Source organism: Mytilus trossulus, chromosome 11 (genome assembly GCF_036588685.1).
Source record: "Mytilus trossulus isolate FHL-02 chromosome 11, PNRI_Mtr1.1.1.hap1, whole genome shotgun sequence".
Taxonomy (NCBI): Eukaryota; Metazoa; Mollusca; class Bivalvia; order Mytilida; family Mytilidae; genus Mytilus; species Mytilus trossulus.
Genome location: NC_086383.1, coordinates 66,674,819 through 66,692,259, shown reverse-complemented (window position 1 = coordinate 66,692,259; position 17,441 = coordinate 66,674,819). Strand labels below are relative to the sequence as shown.

General features: G+C 31.9%; 1 protein-coding gene across 3 annotated transcripts in view; it reads left to right on the top strand.

Annotated features, from left to right (window-relative positions):
• The window catches only part of LOC134691447 (probable serine/threonine-protein kinase yakA), a 48,995-nt gene extending 35,946 nt beyond the window's left edge, over nucleotides 1-13,049 (top strand). For 2 of the 3 annotated variants that reach the window (XM_063551980.1, XM_063551982.1), the window contains 4 exons: nucleotides 2,275-2,354; nucleotides 4,001-4,091; nucleotides 8,759-10,683; nucleotides 12,838-13,049. In XM_063551980.1, coding sequence (XP_063408050.1) covers nucleotides 2,275-2,354; nucleotides 4,001-4,091; nucleotides 8,759-10,672 — 2,085 coding nt within the window. In that variant the 3' untranslated portion in view covers nucleotides 10,673-10,683; nucleotides 12,838-13,049. Of the gene's footprint in view, nucleotides 1-2,274; nucleotides 2,355-4,000; nucleotides 4,092-8,758; nucleotides 10,688-12,837 lie in introns of all 3 variants that reach the window. The other variant, XM_063551981.1, reaches the window with a different exon arrangement.
• The last annotated feature ends 4,392 nt before the right edge of the window (nucleotides 13,050-17,441 follow it).

The following is a 17,441-nucleotide window of genomic DNA, read 5'->3' as shown; positions in this document are numbered from 1 at the left end:
CAGATACATTTTTTGCTCAGGTAAATTAATCAATGAGTGATAGATTTCTCTTAGAAGAAATTTAAAGGTCCCATTGAATAAACTATACAGAGAACAAAACCTGTTGTATTTGTTAGATGGGACAATATAACTGCCAAAAGTTTAAATGGACAGGTAACTATCAGGTGAATCTATGGAAAGGCTCAATAGGGTGCGCAATACTAGATATAAGATGTGGCATGAGTGCCAATGAAACAACTCTCCATCCAAGTAACAATTTGTAAAAGTAAACCATTACAGGTAATAGTAAAACAGTCCTCAACATGAAGCCTTGGCTCACACCAACAAGCTATATAGGGCACTAAAAATTACAAGTGTAAAACTATTCAAACATGAAAACCATGTATGAAAAACTAGAAACACTACTAAACCACATCAACACACAACAACTTCTGAATGTCAGATTCCTGACTTAAGGGGGCTCGCGGGTCTAAATCTAATTTTTTATTTAATATAGGATTTCGATATATTTTTCTATAAATGAACTTTGTCTTATACTTAATAGAAAAATGAAATAAAAAAATGGGGTCACCGTTCATTTACGCTAAAAATCTGCCTCCAAAAGAAGCATGCATTTTTGGTAATGTCCTTTTTTTCTGTTGAACTAATAGGAGAAATATCGGTAATATCGAAATAAAAAAAGAACTAAATTACAGAAATCGCTAAAATTTTTCAATTACCTAGTTTGTGTACAGCTTATTCGAAAACAACAATAAGAAATATAGGTCACCGATGAGTTAAAAAAGATATTTCAATTTTAATGCCAAAAAATGGCATTTTTGCACCACAGGGCTCGACATTACCGTTTGTCCGATTGTCCGGGACAAGTGGAAATAGGTGTCGGGCAAGTAGATTCATCATACTACTTGTCCGATGGGACAAGTGAAAAAATCGATGTCAGATGTTTATAGATCAAATTCAAGACTTATACATTCCTAAAAACATGAATGATTGTTTTATTGATCATACAAAATGAAATAAATATTCATTGATTGAACCAGAGACATGTAAACTTGTATAATATGTCTCTGATTGAACGTATTTGAACATGCTGGCAGCCATTGACCAGGGGAAATAAGTAAGGGGAAGTAACCCAATGTTAATGTTTCTTCTTAGTATAAGGCTCCTTGAATTAGGAGCACCTCCTATGACTCATATGGAGTTCTACCATTGTTTACCTTAACTTTAAAATTTTAAATTAAAGTTTGTGTCATTTGATTTTGCTTTTAGGCATAATATTAAATTAAGAAAGGTTTTATTTAATAAGATCTATATGTTAAAATAATAAGTTAAGATGTAAAAATTTAAAAATATCTAAAAAAGGCAAATTTTTTACTAAAATATTTTATGTACTTCCTTATCATATATCATGTATATCAATGTATATAAAAATCAAAATAAATTGTAAAATCTTGTTTGGCACCATCAATAAATTAAAAAGGTTTATTTATAAAAAGGTGCCAGGTGTATTTGGTTTAAACCATACCACTACTTCAGAATGAATATAGGTCCATGAATAGGAGAACCTAGTGGTATGGAAAGAGATATGATTTAATGATCGACACATGATAGTGACAATGAGTCAGAGAGCTCATACTTGCAAATAAGCCTTCAGTCTGAAATAACAAAATGAATTTTGATGTGGTATTCATATAACATAATAAAATGCCCCCTTTATTGATCTTTATTAGGTACAGTTAAAGGGCAAGTGTTATTATTGCAAATAACATATATTATCAATATGGAGGAATTTCAATTAAGAATTCGGACAAGTGAGTTCAGAGTTCGGACAAGTTGATTTTCTTGCAACTTGTCCGAAGGGACAAGTTAGAAAAAATGATAATGTAGAGGCCTGCACCAAAGGGAGATAATTTGGAGCTTTTTAAATGATATCTACATTTTCAAAGTCACTTGGGGCCAACACGAATTGACTTTTTGGAATAATTTTGTGCGATATGATAAAGTAACAACTAGTTCAGGTAATTGATAAAGTTTGTAATGAAAAAATAAATGTTGGTTTTTTTTTGCTGAAAATCTTATCCGCGAGCCTCCTTAAGACAGGTGCAAACAAATGCAATGGGTTTAAACGTTTTAATAGGTACCTTCACCCTTATCTGAAACAATAGTGTAACATCACAACATAAAAAGACACTATAAAATATAAATTGGAATGGCTTAACTCAATCAAACAGGTGAACATACACTGAACGAATAAATTTACCTGTTTATTTACAGACACATGATAATAAAGAACATTTAGCTATGATGGAGAGAATATTAGGAACGTTACCGTACAGAATGATAAAGAAGACAAAGTAAGTACTAATGTATTGTTTCATTTTAATTTCTTCTATGTTTTGGCGAACAATAAAACTTTCAAAAAGTTTCAAAAGTTTGAATTTTTTAAGATAAGAAATTGTGAACTTTAAGTTTTAAAGGAAGAAAACAATTGGTTAATTACTACAATTTAAGATGGTAGACCTTGGTTCAGGGAGATAACTCTTTAAATCAGTTATGTGTTTGTAAAAGTCACGTTTCATCAATGTATTTTAAGCATGTACCTGAAACAGATTGAAAATAATCTATGTAACCTAGAAGCTTAAAATATATTTATGAAAATGGTTGACACAAACGTACTGATGATTTAAAGAGTTATTTCCCTTAACCTAGGTCTTCCTCCTTAATTAAATCAAGCTTGACACCATTGAGGAACTGCTACTAAAATGGTTATTATTCCATCAATTTGCAATTCTTAAATATTGGCAATCATTAAGTAATTGATTGCAGCTTCAATACTTCAATGATATTTTCTGCTTGTTTCTGAAAATTAATTGAATAAATTAATACTGCTTATTATTATTATTGGAAATTGTTTAAACAAGTTATAAAAAATCTAAGATTGATGTCAAAATAGATGTACAGACAAAACAAAGATTGGCTCTTGTGTAGATGTTCATTACTGCAATGATTTTTGTATTTTTCTTCCCTGTAAACCTTGAATATGTAAACTTATGAACGAACAAGCACTTTTCCCTTCTTTGTATTTGAAACCAATCTTACCAAATTGTTCTCTGTCTCTCTCTCCGTGGGGTTTTCCTGTTCATAGTTTGGCTATTAATAGATCATCTACCGTTTTCATGGGGGGAAAAAAAATCTTTTTTAAAAATTATATTTTACAAAACAAAAAGTTGTCATACAAAGAATATTGGTGGGAAAAAAACTGTGGACAGATTTATTTCAGTAGGTAACAAGTTTTGTGGCTTAAGGGAAAAATGTATTTTTCATGTATTTTTTTTCAAAGTTTGAGGTTTTGGCATAGTCTGCATACAAGAGGGGGGATAGGACCTTTATCGGGACTCCGGGATCAAGTGTTTTTAAGCTCTGGATTTCGGGATTGACCCTGGGATCTGGGAATACTTTTTTTTCTGATTTCGGGACCTCGGGATTTCGTGTTTTTTAGCCTGGGATTTCGGGATCAGGACCCCTCCTATCCCCCCTCATACAAGCTTTATATAGAAATCTTGTACAGCATTGAACTTTTGAATAAATGATTCAACTTTACCTTTGGAATCAATTTAAATTGGTATCCCAAGAATGATAATGAATCCATGAGTTACTATCTTTACGCCCATAAAACAACATTGTTTTAAATAAACAAAATTTATTTAAGAGCAGTACATGTTTCAAATAAATACCCAGTAAGATTCTGACCATTATTTATTCTATCACACAAAAATGACCAGTTAGATTTTACTTTGTTTGCAATGTTGATAAATTATTAAGTAAAAGATTGACCTAAAAAGTGAACACCAATTGTTGTTGTAATATGATGAATTGTTAAGTAAAGATCGACCTAAAAAGTGAACACCAATTGTTGTTGTAATTTGATAAATTGTTAAGTTCAGATCGACCTAAAAAGTGTACACCAATTATGACCCCGTTTTCTGTTTAAATTATGAAGAGTACCAGACTTGTTCTGGCATGGGCGACTTGATTGGGACCCGACAACCAATGCAGGCCGTTATGTCAGAGAAAATTGTAGGCCTCTTTATGTAAGTATGTCTAGCCTTGTCTGCCCTGACCTTGCCTGCCTGCAGCTTGTGGCCTGAGTGGCAGCCCATTAATCATTTTGCTTTTGAAGTATGAGCATGCCCAGTTGATATTTTATTTTTGTGATATGTGTTTCTCTGTGTCAGGTGTTGTATTGTCAAAAAAAAAAAAAATTTTTTTTTCAATTTTTTTTTTAACCATTTAAAACAAATTTAACCAAATTGACTAATGAAATTTCAAAAACTTATATAGGTGTTGAATTGTCAAATATCATTTACCATTTTGTACAAATTTAAAAAAAAAAGGACCAATTAAATTTCAAAAACTAAATGTTAGTGATACAGGTATTAATAAAGAAATTGAAAATGAAAAATAGTAGCAATCCTTAAAGGGAAAAAAAGTTTACCAAATAAATTGCATTTAAATGTTTAAAATCTGTGTAACGTTCCAGATTTAGCATTTGTATTATAAGTGAAAGGTCAGTTTTTGGGGAAATTTGAATCTTGGTGGAAAGGTCAAAAGGTCCAGCAGACTTTGGCAGACATACTTTACAGAGAGAAACTGATATCATTTTTAGCATGGAGTAGTAAGCATGTTTGTCTATTAAAGCTTTTGTTTGTCTAGGAAAACCAAGTACTTCTATCATGGCCGCCTTGACTGGGACTCAAAGAATAAGAATGGCCGTTATGTCAGAGAAAATTGTAGACCGCTGAAGGTAGGAGTTGTATGAAGTATTATCCAGTCATGTTTGTTTAGAAATGCACAAACTACTAAAGTTCCTGCATTATATGTTTAAATTTATGGGGGGAAAAAAGCCAATTAGAGATTTTAATTTGAATGTAGGCTCTAAATGAAAAAAAAGATTCTTCAGGCTATAGATTAAAGTAAGATTCTACAACTGTATGAAGAGTAAATGATATGTGTCTAACCCTTTGACAGTTATAATTTTTTTTAAATTAAACTGTTGAGAATACAAAACTATCACATTGCATGATATTTGGTTAAAGAATCTGTTTCTCTAATGTTGGCAAATTTAATTCTTTTATTTCAATGATCTGCAAAAAAATATTTTCTTTTTGTGTCGTCACAGTAGAAAAGTGAGGATTTTTTTTTTTAAATCGGGTGAAAAGAAAAATGGATGCTTGATTGATAGTTAGTCAATAATCTGCTTGTTCAGAAAAATACTATTCTATAAAGTAACACAAATTTCAGGAGGTTTTAAATGTAGGAACTTAAGTTAGTTTGTGCGTTTGTAAAGGTATTATTCAAAAATTATCAGTGACTTGTTGAACAACAAACAATTAAACATTTTCTAGATATTTAGTCATTCAGAGACAGGATATAACCTCAGAAATGAAAAAGTTTGTTACTTCCAAAGGATGTTTTAAATATCAAGACATAATATTAAATAGGCAATGGCACCAATTTTATATTGGCCAGCAAGACTTGAAGTCCAAGAATAATATTGCAAAAACTTTTAATAATGTTAGCATTTTCGTCTGTACTTAAAAAAAAAAATTTTTTGTTAGACACTGATAATGTTTGAATCAATGTTGATACATGACTGGTGTTGTAGAAAAACAAAAACCACAATATTGCTGTCAGAAAGGAAGATTACAATCAACCACAAAAAATATATTTTGCTCATGAGAATTTCATTTAACACTGATGTTTATGTACCAAATAAAAAAAAGAATTGATGAACACTACCTATAAATGGAACGAGAACAACTGTTATTCGAAAAAACAAAAGATATGCAAACATGGAAAAAACACTAAACATTTGTTTGAATTCACATGATACATGTATATCACAATTTAAAAAAATAAATAAAGGTATAGATAGAATAAGAATTCCTTTTCCAGTATATAGTAGCATTTATTAAACCTTCTTATTTTTATTCCATAATTATCCATTACTTCTGACAATGAAATGGGTTTTCTTAGTGGAATAGAGAAAGAAAGTGATGAAGCCATAATCAAATATGTTGATGTTACCTTGGAAAGTAGCAACTAACATATACCTATGGTCTTCACCTTGAGGAAGTTTTTTCCTACTTCTCATCTCAGAGAATGGAGCAGATACACTCTCTCTTGTTTCTTTACCAAGGCTAATCTATAATCAGAAATTAATATTACTGGTTAACCTTGACTCAGTCAGGTCATGTTAGAGTTCCGTACAAATCAAACTATTCAGGTACCAGATCATTGCAGTCATAAATTTTCAGTACAATCATTAGAGATCAAACATTCAAAATAAAATTCAAAATAATGGATATTGTGTTTCAAGCACAAGCTCTATACCCGAGAACTGAGTAAAGTATTATGTTTGAGAACCAAGGCCTTACTATCATAAAACTTTGGAGCACATTTTATGTACCCAGACTCAGAAATCAACCAATCAAATTATCAGATTGTTAAGCATAAATTATGTACTTCGAGTACTTAGTAAAGTTGTATGGTTGAGTTTCCTCCAGCCACTCAGTTTTCCTCCACCAATAAAAAACTGGCTGCAACGAAAAGCTCAAAAGAAAGTGGTGCTTAAAACAAAACAAAAACATCAAATATATGGTGCAGAGGCCAGATCTTTGTTTTACTTTGCATGATCTGTTTTGATATTTATGAGTAGCCTGTTTTAGTGTATTTTATGCAGATTTGTGTGACTATTCCAGCATGCTTTGTTGTTGTCAATAACATGTCCACCACCACGATAGATGATATATTATTATATTTACCATACCATGTTACATCTAATAGTGAAAGTATGCCACATTTTTATGGAGGCTTTGCCTTCTGATTGTAATGTTATACTCAATAATTTATTTCCACTTCATATTTGTGGCAGTTTCCATTGATACTTTTTTATTTAGATAATTTGTGCTCAACATGTCAAAAAGAAAGGTCAGATTTTTTTTTATTGTCAGACAATTGAATTTGGAACAAGTCAATATGATCAGTTGTCCAGAGTGGTCTTTGGGCATTGGTCGATATGAGCATCATTGTTACAAGTGTAGATTTACCTTAGTAGATAAGATCAGAATTTGTTTAAATGATTTGGTACATTTATTTTCCCTACTCTATTATTTTTTTGAAATCACATATATTATAATATTAAACTCATCATAGATACCAGGATTAAAATTATCTACACCAGACACCCTGTTTTGTTTATGTGAAATTTGTGGCATACAAAGATTCTAACTATGTATAAATACCATGTGATTTGCCTGATTTGCATGTGATGAAAATGAGTGATTTATAATAGTGAAATGTAAATTGAATTGCTGTAGTCTCACTTATTGTTTTGGGTATGGATGTTTGGGGTGCAACAACATTTTATTCTTTGAGATTGCTTTTGAACAAAGCAATGCCTATTTATATGATTAAAAATTTAAATTGAGAAACGTTAAAGAAGATTTTCTAAATTTGGCATCTTTACCAGATTTTTAGAAGTTTTGTTTGTATAGGTCTTACAAGCAAAGAAGATATCGACAATGAGATAAATTCTTTAAAATTTTCTTTTTTACATTTTAGTTGAAAATCTAAATTTTATAAATTAGTATCCAAAAAATTGTCAGTGAGCCCCCAGTAGGCAGTTTATGTTTCACAGAGTTGATTCTGGTGTGTTTGTTTATTAGTGTGTGAGATGTGGACTGTTGAATCCACTGACTGATTTTCATATAATATTGTGATCATTTTATACTTTTTTGACTTTTTCTACATTTTGTGATTTGTAATTTAATCATGTTAATTGCTTATCATGTTCAAGATTTTAATGAAAAATAAATAGATTCAATGACATTTATAAGTAAACAGTATCTTCTATATATTTAAGACAAAAGTATTTTTCAACTTTATGAATTATTTCTATGTTATTATGTTGGAAATTTGTACATGTTGTCGATCTAATAAGCATTATGGGGATAAGAAAATTAGTTTGAAGCTGGGGTGTGTTCCAAGAATGACAATCTATCCTTCAGACTGACAATTAGGTGAGGTTGCATAATGAAATTCACTAAAGTACCAAGTCATGTTGTATCAATAGGGTTTTAAAAGATAACCCATCAGATACTGAAATTTATTATAAATTAAGGAATGTATCTCCCTCATGCAAAGCTCTGATTCCTTTCACGAATTTGGCTATACTTTTTGGACCTTTTGGATTATAGCTCTTCATCTTTTATATATACTTTGGATTTCAAATATTTTGGCCACTAGCATCACTGAAGAGACATGTATTGTCGAAATGCGCATCTGGTGCAACAAAATTGGTACCGTTGATTTTATTAACATGCATTCAATTAATAGATTTTGCTTATTAGGTCGATTACATAACATTGATTTAAGATTTTAAAAGTTAAAGAAAGGAAAACATTTAATAAAAGTGGAATCAATAATATTTAATGATAGTGAAATACTGTAGATTCATTTATTTTCGTGGGTACCAATTTTTGTGGTTTGAGGAAACTTACATATTCGTGGATATTTAAATTCCTTGTTTTGGCAAAGTCTTCACTCATTCCTTTAGAAAATTTGTAGTTCATTGAACATTTAAATTCGTAGTTCTCTTGTACCCATGAAATCCACGAAAATTGGTATTCAACAAATAATAATGAATCCACAGTATGTGTTCCATGAGAAGTTGAAGATTGTGGGTTTGTTCTTCCAGAGTTATATAAGAGACAAGGGCAGCGAACATCGACAGGTACTTGAAATTATTGAAATGATGCTAGAATTCATGCCAACAGACAGAATGAAACTCAAAGATGCCATGAAACATCCATTCTTTCGTCCCGTTAAAAAACAACACCCTAACAGATACCCTGAATACACTCCAACACCTGACAGGGAAGCCAAACCCACCAAATCAAGGAGATCGTCACGAATTGTAGAGGAAGTTAAGGAAGAGGAGGCACGAGCCAAAGCCGAAGAAAAAAAGGCAGATGCAGCATGTGCCATGCAATGTGATGATGATAATCTGGCCCCTCAGTTGTCTATCGATGAAAAAGATGTTGATGATGTTCGGTATGAGCACATTTTGAAAGATGAGGAAGCTCGGACAAAAATTGATAGTGAGCGTAGCCCGATACAACATGGCATCAATCTTCCAGCTCTAGAGGAGGAAAAATCACGTTCTGAGCCAAAGATTTTGAACAATTTAAAACCACCAAAAAAGTTTGACGATGAAGAAAAAGAGAAACCAAAATCAGAAGAAACATGTAAAACAAGGTCAAGAGACATTTTTGATACTGAGATGAATTTGTTAAATATGAAATTACGACATATCAAAGAAGAATTTCAGATGGAATCAAAATCAGATCCAAAAAATGTGGAAGCTGCCTCTGCCAGTAAAAATGTGTGGAAAAAAGAAGAAGAAAATAAACCAATTGTGGAAAAACCAAAACATCAAAAGTTGAGTGATGCATCAATGGTAGAGGCAAATCTTACTCCAACACAGATGGTCAGGCAATGGCTACAGACTCCGACAGTAGGGGGAAAATCAGACAAAAGTCCTCAAGGTTCTATCAGTCCTGCTGTAGCAAGGAAGGACTTGGCCCACATGAGAAGTTCTTGTAGTCCATCAAGTTCTAAAGACGATGAACAAGGGAATGCTGACGACACATCATCAAGGAGGAGAAATAGACGACATCGGCAGGACGCGCAAGCTGAATCTTTCGACAATGAGGAGGCGACAGATCTTGATGCCAGACTTGAAGCACGACGAGCTGCTCGACTAAAGAAGAATACAGATAGTCAAGATGTCTCTCAAACGTCTCAAACTTCTAGCTTAGATGATACTGAGGCAAGCGAGACTAGAGAGCAGAGAGCAGCAGCAAGACGACTCCGTAGAAATAAAAAGGTAGTGGAGCAAGAACCACCTACAGAACCTAAAAAAAATGAGATCAGTATGAGAAGTATATTTGACTTTTTCAAAAAAACAACCCCCGAACCCATCAAACTATATCCTGATTTATTTGTGGATCACTGTCCCAAAGAAAAGAGTGCTTCAGTTAAAACTGACAAATTGGAAAACTCAGAATCGACAAATCCGTTGTCCATAGAATGTAAAACAAATTGTGATAATACAGCTGAAGAAATGGAAGCCAGAACAGATGATGCCACAGAGACGCTGGATACCACATTTGTGGAAGAAAATAGACCTGTGGCAGCTAATGTTGAGGAAAGCGGACTTGTGGCCGTTGAGGCTACTATTGTAGAAAATGGACCCATAGAAGACACTTCATTGATATCTGTGGCTGTGGAGGCGACTGTTGAAGAAAACAGACCTACAGAAGACACTTCATTGATATCTGTGACTGTGGAGGCTGATGTTGAGGAAAATGGACCTACAGTAGACACAACTTTGATATCAGTGGATGAGGTGGACAATAATGTGACATTGACAGAAGAAAACAATTCCAGGGTCGAACCGCAAAATGATATCACAGTTGTTGAGGGAAACGAATCTAAGGATAATATTGAAAACAGTGACAATGTTTCTGCTAGCGCTTTCATGTGTGTGCCAACACAAATTATAAAATTTCCTGGATCTCTACAAACTGAAGACTCTGTGGATAGCTAATGGTTTTCATTGTAGGTGATGTTTGAATGATTTACAGTGTGTTTTAATGCATGGAGGTTTCATCACAGTTATTTATAGTTTTCTGGTTGAATCATCATTTCATTGCATTTTGTATCATATTTTCTTAATTTGTATAAGTTCTATTTAATCATGATAATCATTTAGGAGAGTTGTCTTGAAAATTTATTCGAAATTAATTTTTAGATTGAGGGAATCAATAGATAATTTTACCCCTAATGATATTGTCTTGACATGTAATAACTAATAAGACTTGGTATAAGATTATATAGTCTCAAGTAAGTTGTTAATAAACTGTTTTTGTAAATATAGGCAACAGTAGTATACCGCTGTTCAAAAACTCTTTATTAATTCAACAGGACTTCAGGACTATTGGCTAATTAAATATTGAAAAATAGACAACTCTTCTCATGGAATGTTTTGATATTAAAATAGAATGAATGCTTTTAGTAAACTAAAATTGCCAGTACCAAAATAGAGTGCATGGAATGATACTGATGAAACACTATGGTATATGCTAGATTTACAACATGGACACTGATAGAATGAGAGATCTGAATGCATGAATTCCTCTGAGAGATCTGAATGCATGAATTCCTCTGAGAGATCTGAATGCATGAATTCCTCTGAGAGATCTGAATGCACGAATTCCTCTGAGAGATCTGAATGCACGAATTCCTCTGAGAGATCTGAATGCATGAATTCCTCATTGTATAAAAAAGCTTGTATACTAAAATAACAAAATGTTTGTATGTAGTTACATATTTATAATAATTTGCCTGATATTTTTAATTTTGTTTCTTATTCTTTGTTCACAGAATAAGAATTAATTTACTAGCCATTGTTTCATGTTAGCAAAGAAAAGCCCTTCATGTTTGTACATAAAATTAAGGAGTGTAGAAGATCTTTAAGGCTGGGTTCCAAAATATTTTTCATTAAAGTTCTTGAACTTCTCAATCAATCATTGTATTATGTCAGCCATAGTAAGTTGAAACTTGTTCTGTTTCACCATTGCTCAGATGGAAATTGTCATTTCGAATGAATAACATGTGAGGTGCAATTATCATAGAAGGAACTGATTCTTTTTCAAAAGTACCCTAGTCTACTCTAGGAGTTTGGTGGGGTTCATATTGCTCAATCTTTAGGTATCATTAAGAGTTTTCTGGACTATTGTTTGTATTTTGCATCTTATTGACCAAAAATCATAAGTGGTCTCTTGTTCACTAGCCGACTTGAAGTGCCAGCAGTTATTTGTTACATCACTGGGCTTGAATTTGAAGCTTCTCCATTACACATGAAGCATTTGCATACTCAAACCCTTTGAATAAGCATGTTTTACAAAATTTAAACACAGCATGTTAGTCTTGTACAACGTTTCATATTTATATCACATTGACGTAGTCTCTTTCTGATATGAATGTGATAATCACTACTAAACAAAAACACTCAAAATCTTCATGAATAGTCGACTTTTTAGCTCACTGGTCAACTTAGCTTTTCTCATCACTAAGTGGTGTTTTACTTTAATTTTTACAAAAATCTACTATTGAACTACTGTGCCAAATTTAAGAAAATTTAAGAAAATTTGGTCGCAGTGATCATTTGGGTATCTTGTTTTGAAAATGTGTTCTGCTGACATTGCTTGAAGTGAAGTATCAGCATATACCAAACATTGCTGATCGTTTTATATTGTGAATCATTAGACATTATTAGTAAATATGCTTTAGGTCACTGTCATTTAACTCAGGCTTCACCATATAACTTACCTTTAGTATTACTACTTAGCGTTTTAGATGCATGTACTGTAAGTGGTATATTCTCTTTAACTGATCATCTCATATTGGGGTTTTTTCTATAAGGGAGGGTTGGGTGTACAGTTACAATTATGTGAAAAATAGTTCCATCCCTTTAATTGTTGACAAGAAGAAAAGGGAGGACTACTAGAAATTAAAAATTATTAGAATATTAAACTACCAAACAAAAAAAAGCAGTCTTTTTTTTATTACACACATTATAGAAAATATGTAAATTATGACAGCAAAAAAAATTCACAATCATGCAAACAATTCTTTCTGTTCATCATAATTTAATTGCATATGGTTATGTTGAATATAAGATAATTTAATATTTATAATTATATATTTCAGCGTTACATTCGACAGCCTGAGAATCCAGAACATCAAGAATTTTTCGATTTCATCAGCTCCATGTTAATGTATGACCCTACGGAGCGTATCTCATTACCCGAGGCTTTCAGACAACCTTTTTTCTCCCCCTACTTCAGAACAGACCAAGCCACAGACAATGACAATGGTGAACGAGACAGGTCACATAGTACCAGTAGATGACTATAGGGAACCAGTCAATAGCAAGGCAGAAAGACAGTAAACAAGTCTGTGTAATGACTGGTTACTTTGGCTGATGTGAGGCTGGCTAGAGCTCTATGTATTAAACATCCTGTACTTGTGGTTTTACATTTGTAAAATGAAAGTTGGTTAAATCTTTGGCCTAGTTTGAAGTCTGGTTTTACATTGTAAAATGAAAGTTGGTTCAAGCTTTGGCCTAGTTTGTAGTCCTTATTTATTGAAGGTTGTGTAAACCCAGGTTTTAGCTTTGGCTTTGGGTATAAAGAGGTCATATTTACCAGGTGCTATGTATAGAACCCTAAACGACAATCCCTGCCCAGTATATAAAATACTGGTAAATACAGAGAGAGTGTGTGTTTAATGGTGCTAGGACAAATGTATAGAGGCTAACTACACACAAAATTAGTATTAACCATAAAACGGTATAACTGTGTGTTTTAAAGTCCCGTTGTCAGTCTTTATTTATGCTTCAGACAAAATGTAGATATAATCCAAGCAGCGGTGTCCCATATGTATTATTTCATTTTATTTATATATATTTATAAATGAAGATCTAATAAATATGCTGAATGCATGTTTCAGATCAAATTTAGAAATAATGTAAGCAGATGAATCCCATACTTCTATTATAAAAGAAAGGTCAAATAAATGTGTTGAATTCATGATTAGTTTCAATACACTAGTGACTTTAAATGTAAACTTTGATAACATGGACAACAAAACGTTTATGATATATTTTAGTACATTTGATTTAAGAACAGGGTCATAGCACATTGCTCTTCATTTATTTTTTATTGTTTTGTCCAATATGTCAAACTGTCATCAAATGATTCAGTTTTAGAAAGTAAATGAACAGTAACAGTTTTGGTGATAGTAATATAAAGATATTTTCTTCATGTTTAATTGTTACCAAAGAGGAAAGCAAAAATCTTAAAACCCTGGTTCAATCATCAAAGTCACAATATAACCACACAATAGTTTGCTTGTAAAAAGGGCATTAACAGGGGAAACAAAACTGATCTATAAATGACAAAGACTTGTAGCACATTTTTTATTGTAAATATGTGTAAAATGTATAAAACAAATATTTCGATGTCACTATGTTGTAATTAGTGTAAAATATGTAAATAGGTGACACTTAGAAAATACAAAATGGCTGAATATCTATCTTAAGAGGTTATAAGTCTCGTATAGATATACAGTGGACATGAATTTTCCTCAAGTAGGATTAAAAGAAACTTAAATGTGATATTTAATTTATTGGTAAGATTTTAATTGTGAATGTCATTTTTTAAAATTATATTTTACCAAAAAAAATGTCCAATAATTGTAATGTGTTTGTTCTTTAATGATGATTGTTACGATTTTAAATACATATCTCATTGGGAAAATATTTTATTTGACATTTTAGATTGTATAAAACATAAATGGAACTGATTATAGATTATTTTTTTTTTCTATATTAAGAGGAGACAGACAACTGGTTATAATAGAAACTTATAATTTACTGAATATTTTGTCCTATAAAAAAACTCATATCAACCAGTTCTTAATAATTAGATCCAGTATCCATTTATTTCGACATATTTGTAGATCTACAAATCAGTTTGTTGACAAATAGGGTTGAGTATCTTTTGGAATAATTATTTTTGGGAATGTGAAACTTTATCTTTTGATAGGTGCTTGAAACACGAACGTATTGTCCATAGAATGAACAGTCTTAAAACACAAAAGTATTGTCCATAGAATGAACAATCTTAAAACATAGTTAAATGTGCCTTGCAAGGTTTTGTATTACTTTTCATTTTAAGAATTTTCTGTTTTATGTTGAAAAAAAATAATAGATGTTCTGGATTTTCATGTTGTGGAGAGTTGGTGATCATATGCAACTTTTGAAAAGTTCTGATTGGATGAAATAAATATATAATTCTTGTTTTAATAGAATTAGGATTACAACTATAAGAACGTTATGTTTTGTATTTTCTTCAAAAGTATCAAATACAATAGAAATTATATTATAGACCTAAAATTAAAAAAAATGTGTATTTGCATATATCCCTAAAAAAATAAAATCTTTTCACGGATTTTAATAATAAACGTTTTTAAAAATAAGAATCCTTCTACATATCTGTTTGGAAACAATAAGAATAGAAGGTATTTTTAAAATTTGAACAACAAAAAAATTAACAGAAGCACAGGTATATTTCATGTTTATGGTGTAATTTTATGTGAAAGATTTTGAATTTTTGGCATTTAAATTTATAATCATTATAAAGTGTTTTGTCATTTGCATCATTTTCATTACAATTTTTGCAATATTTTATTTTCAGCAATCTTTAATGTAATTGTGCTAAACTGTGTGTTTTCATTGGTCAAGTGACCTATGTATGTGCTGATTGCTGGTATGAACCAGTTATTAAAATATCAAAATACTTCGTTGTTTTTGTTTGAGTCTATTTAATTCATCCTTATGTGCAATAGTTATCAAAAGTACCAGGATTATAATTTAGTAAGCCAGACTAATGTTCAAATGCAAATGTTCATTAACTACATAAACAAATAAAAATGTTGAGCTCACTGGACAACTGTCAACATATATTTGTTCCACCTAACAGAAGTTCCACTGGAAACTTTGTTATAAACATTATAATAATATTTTTTCCTGTTGGAATGAATATTCTATACCATTTATTCCGTAAGGAACTTGTACTGAAATATTTATTCTTATGGAACATGCCAAAATTATGTCTATGAGCTGGTTGACTAACAACAAATGTAAATGAAGTCTGATTTTAGCACTTTTTTTCCAAATACCAATAAACAAGAAATTAAATGAATACAGGATACTGTACTGCCTTCAACAATGAGAAAATCAACATAGTGTATAGTAATCTATTATAAGTCCCAAGATAACAAAATAAGGAACACTATAACAACAACACAATGATAGGGTGGGGGGCATTCCACTCTAAAAGGAACTATTATAACGAAGTCATTTGGAGACTTTCTTTGAGATATCATTGTGTCTGGGAGAAGCAAAGTGTTGTTTAAAAAAAACTATATTGAGCATGGAGCACACAGGTTTATGGTTCACTGTAGGAGGAGTAATCAGGAAACAAAAAGCAGTATAGTTCAACTATTGTCCAAAAGAGCTAATATCAATAAAATTCAAAACTCTGACCACATGCACACCTTCAATATAAAATTACGTACAAACAGCCAACAAAGCGAAAACTTCCAAGCACTTTCGAATTACTATACACCCATAATGGGACAGGGTGAAACAGTTTGCCATCAACTTTTAGTTGCGGGAGCAATAATACGACAATTTTGATAACATTGCATCAAAGTACTCCCTCTTGTAAGATTTTTGTGCACATACTTGGTCCATTGGTCATGGAGAAGTTTTCCTGAAATGTCAACATCTCAAGCTGAATTCTATATACCAACAGTATTAAAGGACATAATGATTGTAGATTTACATATGAACTGGCTAGATCAGCCTAACCTTGACCCCATTTCGTTGATTATTCAGATGGATGGTTTCATGGATACCTGTAACAGAACCTTTACGTTATAACAATTCATTCATTATTAGATAAAGCAGGTGACACTTTTTCAGTTCGTGCACACAGCTGATTCTAAAGAGAAATATTTAAAAGCCTACTGCAAAATTGTATGTAACTGTTAATGGTGAAGTTTTCTCGTCACATTGAAGCCTCCTAAGCAACACGCGTGTTTCTTAAGTACTTCAACAAATTCTTAAGGTTAGTTTTAAAATTGGCATATATAAAGGAAATATATGTTCAGTATAGGTACATTGTTCGGTTGAAATAAAATACACTACAGTGGTTTTGAATAGGTGGTACACAAGGAACATCTCTGACAGCTAGGTCTGCATAATTGATTATCAACAGATTTGCAGTTTGAAATTGTTATAAAAAAGGTGCGTGTATATGTCTGTATGTTTGCTTTTTATTTCTGTTTTCTGTTTCGTTGCTTCCCTTTTATAGTTGATGTGGTGTTCCCTCGGTTTTAAATTGACCCGGATTTGTTTTTGCTTGACCAATTTATGACTATTGTATACTGCTATTGCCTTTTATTACCATGTTCCACTCTCTCTTTTTTCTGCATCTTTTATGTAACCAGCCACTTACTAAATTAATTTTGGCATACCGGACAGTCGAAGTAAAATTCGATTATTGATTTAAGGATTTACGTCGGGCGGGCAGCTTCCGAACTCTGAAAACATTTATAGTCTTAACATGGTTTTACACTAGTAATTTTGGGGCCCTTTATAGCTTATTGTTCGGTGTGAGCCAAGGCTCCATGTTGAAGGCCGTACTTTAACCTATAATGGTTTACTTTTTAAATTGTTATTTGGA